At 40.4% G+C, this 15,141-nt stretch overlaps 1 protein-coding gene across 1 annotated transcript; it reads left to right on the forward strand.

The window, feature by feature from the left end:
• Positions 1-6,235: 6,235 nt before the first annotated feature.
• On the forward strand, positions 6,236-8,580 carry LOC124775789. The gene is made up of 2 exons (XM_047250619.1): positions 6,236-6,357; positions 6,707-8,580. The coding sequence occupies exons 1-2, from the start codon at positions 6,318-6,320 to the stop codon at positions 8,578-8,580; spliced, it is 1,914 nt and encodes a 637-aa protein (XP_047106575.1). The 5' UTR covers positions 6,236-6,317.
• The last annotated feature ends 6,561 nt before the right edge of the window (positions 8,581-15,141 follow it).

A 15,141-nucleotide genomic window follows, 5' to 3' on the forward strand; every position in this document is an offset into this window, starting at 1 on the left:
TAACAGCATGCTAAGTGATCAGAAGTTCCAGGTAATCACTGGAAGCAACATAAGTAAGGAGAGGAAGCTGAACAATGGATTGCCTCAAGGATTAGTTCTCTCACCCTTACTGTTCAACCTATATCTATCTGACCTGCCTGACACTTCGTCCAGAAAATACTGCTATGCCAATGACCTGGCTCTAGCCGTAAAACACCAAGAAATGAAGACAACAGAAGAGATTCTAGCCAATGACCTGTCTGCATTAGATAATTACTTCAAAATCTGGAGACTCCAACCCAGTGTGAGTAAAACAGAAGTGTGTTGCTTCCATCTAAATAACCGGTTGGTGAATGTAAAACTGGAAGTAAGTTTCAGAGGCAGAATTCTTTGTCATAATTGGAACCCAAAATATATTGGTGTCATCCTGGATCGCACACTATGCTTCAAACAACACCTTCTTAACTTGGCTCAAAAGCTGAGGACTCGAAACAACATCCTCCATAAGCTATGCGGAACTACCTAGGGATCTTCAGCAACCACCCTGCAATCTTCAGCTCTGGGCTTGGTGTACTCAAGTGCTGAGTATTGTGCACCTGTTTGGACGAACAGTCATCATACAAGGCTTGTTGATACCCAGCTGAATACGACAATGCACATAATATCTGGCGCAATCAGATCTACTCCAGTTTATTGGCTTCCACTGTTAACCGGTATAATGCCTCCTGATCTACGCAGATGTACTGCCCTTATGAGAGAATTCTACAAGATCTCCAGGAATTCTAACCTACCCGTGCACAGCAACCTGCCGCTTTTAAATCGTAAGAGACTGAAATCATGCCATCCAACTCTGTGGAATGCTGCTGACATGGTTGCTAAGGATTTCAAACCTCCTGAAGAATGGAAAGGTTGGTGGGAAGCAGTGACAGATGTGCATCTGCATAACATCTTCTCACGTGCTAAACTTCCAACTGGATTCGAGCTACCACGCGAGACCTGGACTACTCTCAACAGAATCCGTACCAGCCATGGCCGATGTAGGGATGCTCTCTCTAAGTGGAATAAGCTGCCTGATCCAGCCTGTGACTGCGGGGCTCCGTGCCAGACTGTTCACCACATTGTCAGTGAATGCAGGATTTGAGCCTATCACGGCGCCAAAGAGGACTTCCTGCTAGCAACTCCAGATGTAGTGCACTGGATTGAAGGACTGGATATTCAGTTGTAAAGACAAACTTAAGTTTCTTGTGTATTAATATGTACATATGTATATGTAATTTAATTTCATGATATGTCTGTATTAGCCATATGCTAAATAAAAGTGTACTAATTTTGAATATAAATGAACAAGCTTTATTAGCAAAAGTTACATTCATTTATTTACCCAGAAAAACCATCCAGAATGTAAAAGTTTAATTATTACATAAGAATCTAAGAGGATGTATTATGGAGGAAGTCTTGTTTCATATGTTCTGTTATTTGTCTGAGTTATTCCCATAGATATTGATCTACTTCTTGTACTTCTGGTATAAAAATATTTTACAGCAATGCATAGTGATACATTGCCTTAGGTGTTTGATTTATACTATTTCAATAGTAAACTAATTTGTATTGGTTCATACTGTGTGTATTACTGTATAGATTTGCATGCTGCATATACATAGACCTTAGTCAACTTTCACATAAACATTGGGCAACATCACATTAGCCAGTAGTGTACAGGAAATTGTTGACTATATCAATGGTTTCTGCATTATTTTTATTAGTCTTCACATTTTTCACTATTGTGTAATTTGTATATCTACTGTTTATGTAGTCATTGGGCTACCTCTGACAGACATGTTGTCTAATGCATAATGTTCCCTATCACGTGGACATACAAGTATGGCACTTCTTACATACATGCTTGTAACTTTTATCCAGTACTAAATCACTTACATATTTTCCTTTCACCTAAATAATTATACCTAGACCTTGGTCTAAATTACACACGAATGTTACATTACGCTATGCTTGATCAGTGGGAGACCTTGTCTAATAGTTTGCCATATGACAATTTCTCTGTCATTTTGTCTTACAATCAATATTCAGAACCAGTTGTACTGCTGCATTGTTACTATTATGCTCACTATCCCCATACACATGAAGTAGTAGTTCTGGTATTTGAGTTAAGGTACTTTAACTGGAGGGTAGATGATTTTGGTTTATGCTGTGATTGTCCTTACATAAACTGGCATTTCTGCATACATGTGGGCCTTGGTCTACACACCACATAAACATATAGGTACATTATATAAACAAGCTATTTGCGACAAATGTCAGCTGATATGAGTGACAATTTCTGCTACATTTTGTAAGTCTCAACTTACTACATTTGTACAATTTTTATGTCTATCATTTACATAGACATTTGACTACTTCCTACAGACATATTGACTAACGTATAGTGTTTTCTGTTGTATTTAAGTATAAGGATATTACTTCTTACTTATGTGACTGTGTTCTTACTACTATTTTTTTTTTACTAAGTTCTGAGTCGTGAGTCTTTCCTATATTAATTCCCAACCAGTATACCACTCTATAATCAAATCGTATAGAAGCCACATGAGGCTTGTCATTCAGTATATGTGCATTATTTCACCAATGCATTATCCTTTAAAAAAAATCATTATTTTCATCCCAGTGTCCAACAGTGATTTTATGTTGTTGAGATATAACAGGTAGTCATATGCCATTTAGGCTTGTTGTTTGCATAGGTAATATACTGTTTATTAAATATGTATGCATTGCATAATGTTTATAAGAGCTGTTATCTACAAAATATTTATCACTGGATACAGTTGCTAAGAATGTTGATGTAAAAAACCATGACACACTTTCGAACTGCTTGTGTCATCTTCTTACTATGGGACAGTTTACTACCGGGCTCATGTTAATTTTAAACTTTCATTTGATTCTGTAATTTTCTATACTTGAATTTTGGTTGCTTATACTCTGTTACATGGTGTGACAGATAATACAAAAGTTATTAATGGTTTATATACCACTGTGTGGCAATTAGGAAATTTTATTGCATGAAGTTTTCATGTTGCCTCCTGTTAAGGAAATAATTATTATTCCCATTACTACAGTTTGTAAATTGATTAGTAGTTTTACTGATTCAATGAATATTATACCAATAGTGTGAAGCCCTGATGAATAGCATCATTTAGTGTCGTCTGCTTTGATAAGGGGATTTCTCTTGCTCACCAATGCTACATATAATGGGTAATTCATACTGTAAACTGTGATGTTCATGCTCCACGTGTGGACTCTATGTAATATAAAATTTGCATGGTGAATAAGACAACCTCATATAACTGAGTGAAAATTATGTATTGTTTACTAATGCTACCAGTCTAGAGTAACTAAATGTGATCTCATCCTGCACATGTGGGGATTTACTGATATTACACAGTAGATGTGATGATCTCTTGGTCTCGGGTAAGAATTAATGTAGCCTCAACTTTTATTTTGATATGACGATGCACTGTCGTAATATTTGTTTATGATGCAAATATGTCTCTTAGATAATTTTACATTAATGTTTCATTGAACTGTACAATAGGATTGAGCTATGGAGGTTACACAAAATTTATGATGATGTGTCCTGCTGGTTGGTCGGTGACTGTACACAAAAGAAATCCTTTTGTACTGCGATACGTATTTACATCATGGAACTATTTTGTGTTGGCAGTTCATACTGTACCATTACTCCTTACTTGCAATTTTCTGTGTAATTAAATATCTGAAGATAGCCAACAACTTTAATCAATATTAGTAATAAACATAAATAATAAATTATTATCTTGACTAAAAAATTATTTTTGTCTGAATCCAGTAACTGTAAACGATTACAGGTCATGTATCTCAAACTTGACCCTGTCAGCAACAACATAGTGGAGGAAATCACTCCTACTTTTCCATTCTGCAAAGAGTTTCTACAAGATCATGTGATCCATGCACATCTATCCACACCTGTCACAGTGTAGGTGATATTCAGAAGAGCAATTGCTAATTTAGGTATACTGCCGCCCGCTCCTACTTACTGTCAGTGAGATGTAAGTTACTGCCCATCCCAAGTGTAAGTCTCTTAGAGGTAAATCACATCTATGTGCATCTCTTCCCTTCTCTAGGGCAGCTCCTTCCTTCCCAAGATGTTCCTAATAGCGTTTAGCTGTAAGATAGTGATTATGAGTACTTGGTATATCCATAACAATGCTCTCCACTTTTGTTCCTTCAAAGTACGTGTAGGCATGAATTCTCAGTTGGCAATAGGAAAGCCTGTTCTATCCCCACTGGGGTGTGTCAGTCGTTTTATGAACCTTTGGCAGTCTGAAATGTGTCTTTAGTCTCTAGCTTACTGAGTCTCACATTCTGTATTAGCATAATATATGGTATTCCAGTTGTACTGTTTGACACTAGCTCTTTCCGTAAAGCAGATGTCTGAGAAATATCTTGACCTTCAATTCAGAGGGATAGGGTTGCTGATGGAGCATGTTTCAGTCAGGTTTTACTTGTTGCTTCTTGTTTTTGTGAGTCACTTTTCATTTCAAGGGATGATGGAATTGTACTAGATGCATTGGTTATTGAAGGAGGCATTATACAGTAAAATGGGAGGGGGAGAGGGAGGTGGGGAGCACTGTGGGTAGTGTCTTTGTCTTGTACTGTCAGCTTCATCACTTATTGATAAATTAAGTGGAACAGCATGGAGAATGAGGGAGAAAGCACTATGAGTGGTGCATTCCCTCTGAACAATGCTTACTAGATTACTCATCACATTACCAGGGGCAACAGAGAGCACAGCGAGAAAGACACACAGTGTTGCACTCATCCTACAAAATTCCCATTGCTACAAAGACTGGTCTGATGTAAGGTATAACTTCAGGTCATGGCTGGTAGTGACTGAGTGAATTTCAACAGTAAAATGGTATGCCACGGTCATCCCGGGCCCTCCTGCATTATCTCTCATGTGACAATATCGAAGTACCATTTTTCATTTATTATAGGTCTTCCTACATGAATCATTAGACATCTGGTTGATATTTGATTGAGACAGGGAATTACAATCATCTTCCAGTGAAGTTCTTTTTAACATTCCAATCTTTCTCATCACTTATATAAGTGTTCTTTCCTCATTAACTCTCTTTCAAGTACTGCTATTGATATTAGACTTGTTTGCCACATTCTTTTTGATGTGTGTTTGATTGTTCTTGCCATTGTGGGTGAATGACACATTGTACTGCCTATCTACTCTTCCTAATGTGTGTATACAGGATAACAGCATCCTGCAGCAGTTGAAATTGATAACAGCATCCTGCAGCAGTTGAAATTATTCTAAGTCCATGTCCTTGTCCCACAACCCAGTATAATGTGGTTTGGGAGTGGAATGCTGGGGTTTTTCTACCTAGAGTAGATTATGACGACTCAAAATTCTTCCATTGCTTTCCTGTCTTCTTTCATTTTATGCCTTCAAAATTCCAATGCCAAAAGGGCTTGATCCTGCAGTAAAAATCTCAAGAACAAAAAGTAACTTCTACCCTAACAATTACAAAATGACCACTGCTGATGCTTTGTCCATAAAAGTTAAAACCTTCTGGTGAATGAATTATTCAATTTGCAGAACACTTATGACAAAGAGAAACTGAAATAACAATGAGAGGTTCACCTAGCTGAGCACGGGGCACATTTTCCATGTTATGCCTCACATCAGGCACAGTTTGGTTGATGGTTTCATATTATGATGTTGATGGTTTTATATTAATGATGCACCTAGATTATCAGAAAATTTATATGATAATCATAATTGTCAGAACAGACTGCTGCGTTAAGTGGTTTGGAGAGTATAGATGTAGTAAAATAACTGAATGCTCATTCTACTGAAGGGCTCAGTGACATCATGTACTTAAAAAATTAAGAAAAAAGTTGTACCTTGGAGTTGCATTTTCACACAGCATCATATATGAGGCACTGAGAGCACAAGCGGACTAACCCACACTTTTTGTGAATTTGAGGTATTGACATGTTGTGATAACAGTATACGAGTATTATGCAATGCATGTTGATCTGTTTGTTTATCTGAAGGTTTGTCTAATGTAGCAACGTAAACATTGCTGTTGCACTCAACCGCCGATAGATACCGTTGAGAGCAGGAGTGGACTATGCGTCATAGTCCATTTGTGCTCTATGCTCTCCGTCCACTGCCATTGCACGTGACGCCGGCGAACGAAAGACTTGTGTATTTAGTGTGGAACAACGTATTGGACCAGTGACCACGTGGACGTGTATTTCAGTTGATCAGCATGGCAGCCCCTGCGAAAAGCGTGGAGGAGCAATTGGAAGGTTAGTTTGTATTGTGTTCCATTCCTTTTTTGCGGATAACATTGTCGATTGTACACTAACGCGTTCATATGCAAACACGTCTAGATGTACCGTATCTCGAATGGTGACTTTGTTCAGAAAATGCAGGTTGTTTTCCATACGAAAACAGAATGACATACAAACAATACTTTGTGTATTGCTATTTTGTGTAATCAAGTAACGATCACTTGTAATGTTATGTGTACAACAATGTTTTACCGCCCGCCGAGTTGTGTTGAGCAATTGCTTCGCCTGTGGATACCAATGCACACGTTGACCATTACTGTAGTGTAGTTAATATTACATTGAGGGATGGATATTGTTATTACAGAGATGTTTGCGTCCGATGGGGAAGTGCCGGGAGACGCGAGAGCGAGCACGGCTGCAGCAACAACTGTTCCAGAGGACGTGCCAGAGACGAACGACGATGCCGTGGTACGGAGCCGAGGAAAGAAGCGCCTTAGAAACGAAGATAAATGGCTTCGTAACGTTAGGAAAGAACGGAGAGCTCTAGGTCAAGAGTATGTAAACCGTAAGGGTAACCTTGTACCTCGAAAGGAATTGCGGAAAATCAGCGAGTGTACGTGCCGGTATGAGTGCCACAAACACATCAACGAAGAACAGCAGGAACAAGTGTTCAATGAGTTTTATAATTTAGGCAGCCACGATCTGCAGTCGGCTTTCCTGTTTACCATGATTAAAGTCGTTGATAAAGCACGGTCTTACGTAGGTCAGCAACATTCACGTAGGGAGAAGACGAGATTGTATTACTTGCTCAATTCAAATGGGTCTGAAACGAGGGTGTGCAAAAGATTCTTTCAGAATACTTTAGCCGTATCTGCTGGAAGAATCGATAGGGTACTCAAGAATAAAGGGGAAAAAGCCACCCCTCCTCGTGATGGTAGAGGTAAAGGTGAACCTGGTAATAAAACACCTCGCCACAAAGTTGATGTAGTAAAACGTTTCATAGAAAAATTCCCGGCGTATGAAAGCCATTATGCGTATCATAAAAATAACGGTAGAAAGTATTTAGGACCAGATTTAAATTTATCAGTCATGTATTCACTGTACTGTGCAGAGGAGCAAATGCCCGTTTCTCATTTTATTTTCCGCAAAATTTTTTACGAAAACTTCAATTTGTCATTTCATCCACCAGTGTCCGACTCTTGTCGAACATGTGATGCTTTGCAGGTAAAAATAACAGCTGCCGATAATGATAAGGAGAGGACGGAGTTAATTGCAGAACGTGAATTCCATCAGCAAAAAGCTGAGTATGCACGGGCAGGTTTACATAGTGATACATTGCTTAGCAAATCAGATGGTAACGTTACAGTGATAACATTTGATTTGATGAAAACTTTGCCTACACCGATCATCTCAACTGGAGTTTGCTATTACAAACGTCAGTTGTGGACATATTGCTTTGGCATCCACAATATGCACAATGATGATGTATACATGTTTCTGTGGCATGAATCCATTGCGTCGAGAGGGCCACAAGAAATTGGTTCTTGTTTGCTGTACTTCATACGCAATTTTGTCAGGACTGAAAAACTAATTATGTACTCTGATCAGTGCGGAGGCCAGAATAGAAACATAAAGGTTGCTGTACTGTGCCAATACATTGTCAGCAGCTCAGAGTTCTCTGTGAAGGAACTAGACCATAAATTTTTAGTTAGCGGACACTCGTACCTGCCCTGTGATCAGGATTTTGGCTTAGTTCAGAAACGAAAAAAGTATTTTCCTAATATTTACCGTCCTAAACACTGGAATGATGTGGTAGTGAGTGCCAGAAAAAGGAATCCATTCAAGGTAATTAATATGAATGCGGAATGTTTCTTTTCAACAAAACAACTCGAAAGAAACATCACGAATCGAAAAATGTCTTCTGGCAATTGTAAAGTACAATGGTTGAACATACAGTGGCTGCGGTATGAAGCAACCAACAGATTCAAAATATTGTATAAATACTCGAACCAAAACCAAGAGCCATTTCAGGAAATTGATGTGGCCAAACGAACATCCACATGCATCAGCAATCTCGAACTGCTTTATCCTAATGGAAGTGTAATTACAGAGGCAAAAAAGAAGGATCTGCTAAGTTTGCTTCCGTATGTACCTCCACTTCATCATGATTTCTACAAAACTTTACAAACGTCATCAAATGCTGTAGAAACATTGCCTGTGGATGATTTTGAAATGTAACACAATGCGTAACATTACAGAAACCAATGTAAAATGGTACATGTAATGTGTACAATGTATACTAGTAATGAATACTATTGTCACATGCATCAGCGTACTAACGGACCTGTCATTGAGAATGTTCAACTACTTGGAGCGAAAATGGACTAAGCCACAACAAAACTGCTAATATTCTACTATATAGTACTTTTGTAATTTATCTATGTCAAAATATTGTTCAATAAAACCACAGTTACATCATATGCATGTTACAAGGCTGCAATGTATCACAAACATACATTATTTGTGGGCCCGTATTATGAGACCTGTTTCCTCCATATTGACTTCTCCGGGGTTAGTCCGCTTGTGCTCTCAGTGCCTCATATAAGAATGACATATTGATGACTTTACTGTCAGCATATTGTGCTCCGTTTTACATACTCTGCTTTCATTTCTTCATGCCTCTTTAGCTCACTTTTTCAGTCATTGTACATTGCTTCTTTACTGATTTGAAGCCTCCCCTGTAGGTGTTTGCATTTTGCAATCAGTGTTGCATCATTGTCTTTTCATTTGTGTTCCTATGTGTTGGGGGGGAAGTGCCAAAAACAGCATTCTTCAGAGAGCATTTTTTTACATACATAATGGTCAAAACATGTATAACCTACACATAAGTTTACTCCATAACCTCTGTGGATACTCCAAAAAAGTGAATCATGTCTGATCAATGAGTATTTCAGTATGCAGTAAGCTTAAGACAGAAAAAAATGTGACTTCTACAGATTTATCATTTTCAGCTCGCAGTCAGTGCATATATGTGTTATTAATAGACCCTAATCTACAGATTTATGACATGCAGCTTGCAGTCACTGCATATATGTATTGTTAATAGCCCCCAAACCTACTTACAGGAATGGGAGAAAAAGTCATTGGCTTATAACTTTAATATTTCAGCACAAGGCTAATTCAGTAGCCACATTTAGAAAACACTTGTGAGGCCACTCAGTAAACACGTCACCTGTGGAATATAGTCTTCCTGCTGTTAGCACACTGCTTGATAAAAAGAGGGAAGGAGAGAAGGAAACGAAATCAAACTTCATGAGTTGAGAGGATATGTGATATTATTTTCTCCTCAGGTGAATTGGCCCCAACTGTTGTAACTGGTCACTAACATCCTGGATACTGTTACTGGGGCAGAGTTGTTGTCTAAATTACTCCTGCACATGTTCTGTCATGAAGAGATACGAGGACTGTACTGGCCACAGGAGCACCTCAACGCCATACAGACACATCATAGATGCAGGTGACATGTGGATGAGCATTGTGACCTGAAGTTATACCTGATGGTTTCCCTCACCCTGCCATCAGGAGTAACATTGCTTTACCTCTCCAAAATGTTGTAATGTGATGCCATTCATCAGCAGTACATGCTTGCTGGTCATCTCACTACACCAACGCTGCTGTTTGTGTTGTGGTGTCAATGACAAACTGTGCGTGGGACAGTAATTCCCTGGTCTGGCTGCTGCTTGTCCCACAGCAGAGGATCACTCACAATATTGCAGAGAGTCCATTACTTAGTCTCAGATGCCAGGTGCAGATGTCAAGGGTGTTACAATGTTTTTGGTGCACAGTGTTATGATCCTCCCTTGTGGTGGCCAGAACCCTGATGATTAGCACAACTGCCCTCATGTTCCCATGCTGTCCAACAATGGGCCACTGACATCTGAATGCCCAAAAAATCTGGATACTGCACAATTTGACCTGCCAACTAAATGGAGATCCATAATGAGGCCCCTTTTGAACTCCATCAGGTGCTGATAATGCTGTCTTGAATGAGTATGTTGCATCCTCATGTCTTCCACAATGATCATTCAGTATCTGGTACTGTTTGTGCCCCATATATAACCTTCCAGGTCTGGTAACAACAATAAATACGAACAATAGTAATGCACTCTGGTGGCTGTTCTACCCATCACAGAGAAGTGAAACTCTGAACATTTACATACTTGTTTATGATGTGTATGTGAACAAAGTTATTTGGTGTCTGACCATGTCTTTTGGGTGCTTCATTATTATATTTTTTTCAGGCAGTGCATATTATGTTTAGCAACTCTGTGATCATTGAGTTATTTCCCAGATAGCACAGGATTATACTGCTTAATTCACTCGATACATTCTTCTCATCCCCGTTACACAATGTTAGTGGTTTTCACTAAGTCATAGCATTGGGTCGGGTTACCAAAATTATGGCTTTGAGTCCAGGAAAGTTTTCCTGAAGAGATGTGTAAATCAGTTGTTCATTAGCTCTGTGGTAATGGTGGTGTGCTGCAGAGCATAGGCTGTGTTAGCTCCAGCTTCCACTCTTTGTTGGAGACTAGCTTTTCATCTCTTCTGAGGTGAAGCTACATGTAGCCAGACTGAAGATCACTTTGGAAATCTTAACAAAACTTCTTCCACATAAGTCGTCGTCTTATTTTCAGTCCCTCATAGTTTAAGGACAAAAACCGCATGATGACATGAGTCTGAAAACACCTGCTTTGTCTGCTTTTGCTAATGTATATTTTGGTCTTTCTGAGTACACTGCTTTATTTATGAAATTGTGTTAGTGAATAATCTGTCAACTGTGATTCTTTGTGTGTCTGCCCCAACTACCACATTTCCATACTACATACTTTAGTATGAGACAGAACAGCATGCAGACACAAATGGTTGTGAGGTCCAAAAATGTAATGTTAAAGATACTCTTTGTTTTATTAAAACAGACTTTTGCCAAAGGGCTATCATGATACACTGTAATACAGTTGTATAAGTAAAGTGCAATTTTATAGCTTTTCCTCTTAGTTTAGTAAACATAACAGTAAACACAAGAGAAAATTAACCATCAATAATATATTCTCTCGCACTGTTAGTCTGATAATGTTCAAGTTATTTACCAGTTACATGCCTATAGATCCTACTGGTTTGGAGTTAAATATGTCTTAAGGCTGTGTATGGAGCATATTTTCATTTGGAAGGGAGTTATCTTGGTGGTTATTTGATAAGGAATGAAAATGGTATACATTTGAGGATGCACAGTCAGAAGAAAAATGTAGGAAGGTCAACTTTCTGAAAAATCTTTTGGTTAGCATGTTTTGTGAAATCAGCACAGCACAATCATCATCATCATCATATCATAATATCATCATCATCATCATCATCATCATCCATAGCAACACTTGACGCAGTTTTCTTGGTCATTTTTCTTACCCTGTGATAGAAAGTCATCTCAGCTGTTGGCAACAAATGCTAGCTACAACAAGTACACCCTAGGGAAGCAGTTCACAGTACACAACTCTCTCTTGTGGCACCAGATCGAAAACATTATCTGTTCACACTTGCCTTTGATTGGGGAGATGCCTTTGTTAGGGCTTAGCCATTAATTTCTCCTTACAGAGTTAACATAAAGGTATCATAACACATCAATAGTAGCAGTACTGTATATGAACACTCAATGAGTGAACTGATGACATTCATGCAAAAATGCCACCCCTCTGATTTTTGTTACTTTGAATTGGAGTATGCAATACTCCTACATCCAACTTCTGAACTTTATGCAGAGAATGCAAATGTCACATGAAGATTAAGGCATTACGAATAAACAAATCAGTCCTTTGTTTCCGATAGTTGAAAGTAGTGTGATTATCAGCTATTTCAGTAGCAAGTTAACTTCTATTGCTTTTTATACGTAAATAATATGACTACGCATAAGCAAATTTGCGGGTAGCAGATATGTGTGACCTGCATTTTCTTCTGAAGTACTTGAAAACACGTGTGCTAGCAGTGAAGGAAAACACGATAATGTTTCTGAAGTGACCACACCCCCTAGTGCATCAAAAAGGAAAGTAAGTTTAGAAATGGGTGACAGTGATAAAAGTAATGATATTATGGACAACATCACTATTGATCTGCAAATCCTTGCTAAAGTTATTTCTGAAACTGTCTCTTGCTGTCTTTGTGGTGGTGAAGTTAACTTTATGAGGATATTGGAGCTAGAATAGGTGTTGTGTCTAAATTAATTATTAAATATCAGAAATGCAAAAAGGAAAAAGCATTTCATACTTCAAAGTGTTGTTGTTGTTTGTGGTTTTAGGGTGCAAAACTTCTATGGTCATTAGCGCCCAGCCCGTGACGTAGGAAACAGGAAAAAAACGAAATTTAAAATCAGCAGCAAGGGGAACAAAGTCATAAAATTTGAGAAACTAAAGGCAGAAGGAATGCTTAAAAATCCACTATAGAAAGGGGTTGGTTGTCCCCAAAAAAAAAAAAAAAATCAAATGACTGACGTCATTTCACTGTCACTAATAAACTGTAGAACGCGGTCAGCTGAGCGCGTGTCATCTGCTAAAATCAACGATAGATCAGGCGATAGCTGTAGACGGGAGCGTAACGGATTAAAATAGGGGCATTCAATTAAAAGGTGTCTGACCGTCCACAGCTGAGAGCAGTGGGGACAGAGTGGGGGAGGATCACCGCTTAAAAGATGTCGATGGCTAAAAAGACAGTGCCCTATCCGGAGTCTAGCTAAAATTACCTCCTCCCGACGACGCGTTCGGGAGGAACAGGTCCAAGCGCAAGGAAGGGCTTTCACTTCCCGCAATTTATTATGGGGAAGTGTTGACCAATGCGCATGCCATAAATGAGCAACTTGGCGACATAAACCGCTCCGTAGATCGGTAAACGGAAGAGACTGAATAGCTGGCCGAGGAAGAGAGACTGCAGCCTTGGCCGCTATATCGGCCGCCTCATTCCCACAGATACCAGCGTGTCCCGGGAGCCAGAGGAACGCCACTGAGACGCCCCCCCAGGTGGAGCAAGCGCAGACAGTCCTGAATCCGGTGGACCAGAGGGTGCACAGAGTAAAGAGCTTGGAGACTTAGGAGAGAGCTGAGAGAATCTGAGCAGATTACGTACTGTATCCGCTGATGGCGGCGGATGTAGTGGACAGCCTGTAGAACAGCGTAAAGCTCCGCAGTATAAACCGAACACTGGTCGGGAAGCCGAAAGTGATTTGGGGTGTCACCAACAATATAGGCACTCCCTACACCTAACGATGTTTTCAAGCCGTCGGTGTAAATAAATGTGGCTTCCGTCATTTGTGCACATAGAGCAGCAAATGCCCGACGGTAGACAAGTGTAGGGGTACCATCCTTGGGAAATTGACATAGGTCTCTGAGCAAGTCGATCCGGGGACGGAGCCAAGGCGGTGCTGTACCCCAAGTTGTCAAGAAGGTTTTAGGAAAGCGGAAGGAGAGAGAATGGAGCAGTTGACGGAAGCGGACTCCCGGGGGTAGTAGGGAGGAGGAGCGGCCTGCATACCCGACATCAAAGGAGGTGTCGAAAAAAAGGTCATGGGCTGGATTAGCAGGCATGGAAGACAGATGGCTAGCATAACGACTCAGAAGGACTGCCCGCCGATTGGACAGCGGAGGTTCAGCAGTCTCAGCATAAAGGCTTTCCACAGGGCTGGTGTAAAAAGCTCCAGACACTAAACGTAATCCACGGTGGTGGATAGAGTCGAGACGCCGAAGAATAGACGGCCGAGCAGAGGAGTAGACTATGCTTCCATAATCCAATTTCGAGCGCACTAAGGCGCGATAGAGGCGGAGAAGGACCACTCGGTCCGCTCCCCAGGAGGTACCATTCAGGACACGGAGGGTGTTAAGGGAACGCAGACAGCGAGCCGAAAGATAGGAAACGTGGGAGGACCAGCACAGTTTTCTGTCAAACATAAGACCCAAGAATTTAGCGACGTCGGAAAACGGAAGGTTGACAGGACCTAGATGTAAGGAGGGCGGAAGAAACTCCTTACGTCGCCAAAAATTAACACAAACGGTCTTACTGTGTGAGAAACGGAAGCCGGTTTCGATGCTCCACGAGTTGAGGCGATCGAGACATCCTTGAAGACGTCTTTCAAGCAGGCTGGTCCGTTGAGAGCTGTAGTAGATCGCAAAATCGTCCACAAAGAGGGAGCCCGAGACATCAGGAAGGAGACAATCCATAATTGGATTAATGGCGATGGCAAACAGTACAACACTCAGCACGGAGCCCTGGGGTACCCCGTTTTCTTGGGAGAAAGTACGGGAGAGAGTAGTGTTCACCCGCACCCTAAATGTGCGCTCTGCCATAAATTCGCGAAGAAAAAGGGGCAGCCGGCCTCGAAAGCCCCAAGAGAACAGTGTGCGGAGGATGCCTGTCCTCCAACAGGTATCGTATGCTCTCTCCAGATCAAAAAATATTGCTACCGTTTGGCGTTTCCGGAGAAAATTGTTCATGATATAAGTGGAGAGAGCAACAAGATGGTCAACGGCAGAACGATGCTTTCGGAATCCGCATTGGGCTGGTGTTAAAAGACTGCGGGATTCCAGCCACCAAGCTAAACGGTAATTCACCATACGCTCCAAAACCTTACAGACACTACTCGTGAGAGAAATGGGGCGATAGCTAGAGGGGAGATGTCTGTCCTTTCCAGGTTTCGGAACAGGAACGACAATAGCTTCCCGCCATCGCCTGGGAAAGGTACTGTCGGTCCAAATTCGATTGTAAAGG

Source organism: Schistocerca piceifrons, chromosome 2, assembly GCF_021461385.2.
Source record: "Schistocerca piceifrons isolate TAMUIC-IGC-003096 chromosome 2, iqSchPice1.1, whole genome shotgun sequence".
NCBI lineage: Eukaryota > Metazoa > Arthropoda > Insecta > Orthoptera > Acrididae > Schistocerca > Schistocerca piceifrons.

What these genes read in the sequence shown, in the direction of transcription:
- LOC124775789 (XM_047250619.1), top strand. Translation starts at nt 6,318, where the DNA reads ATGGCAGCCCCTGCGAAAAGCGTGGAGGAGCAATTGGAAG. An exon ending in CGTGGAGGAGCAATTGGAAG is followed by an intron (nt 6,358 to 6,706) that starts GTTAGTTTGTAT and finishes TTGTTATTACAG; the next exon opens with AGATGTTTGCGTCCGATGGG.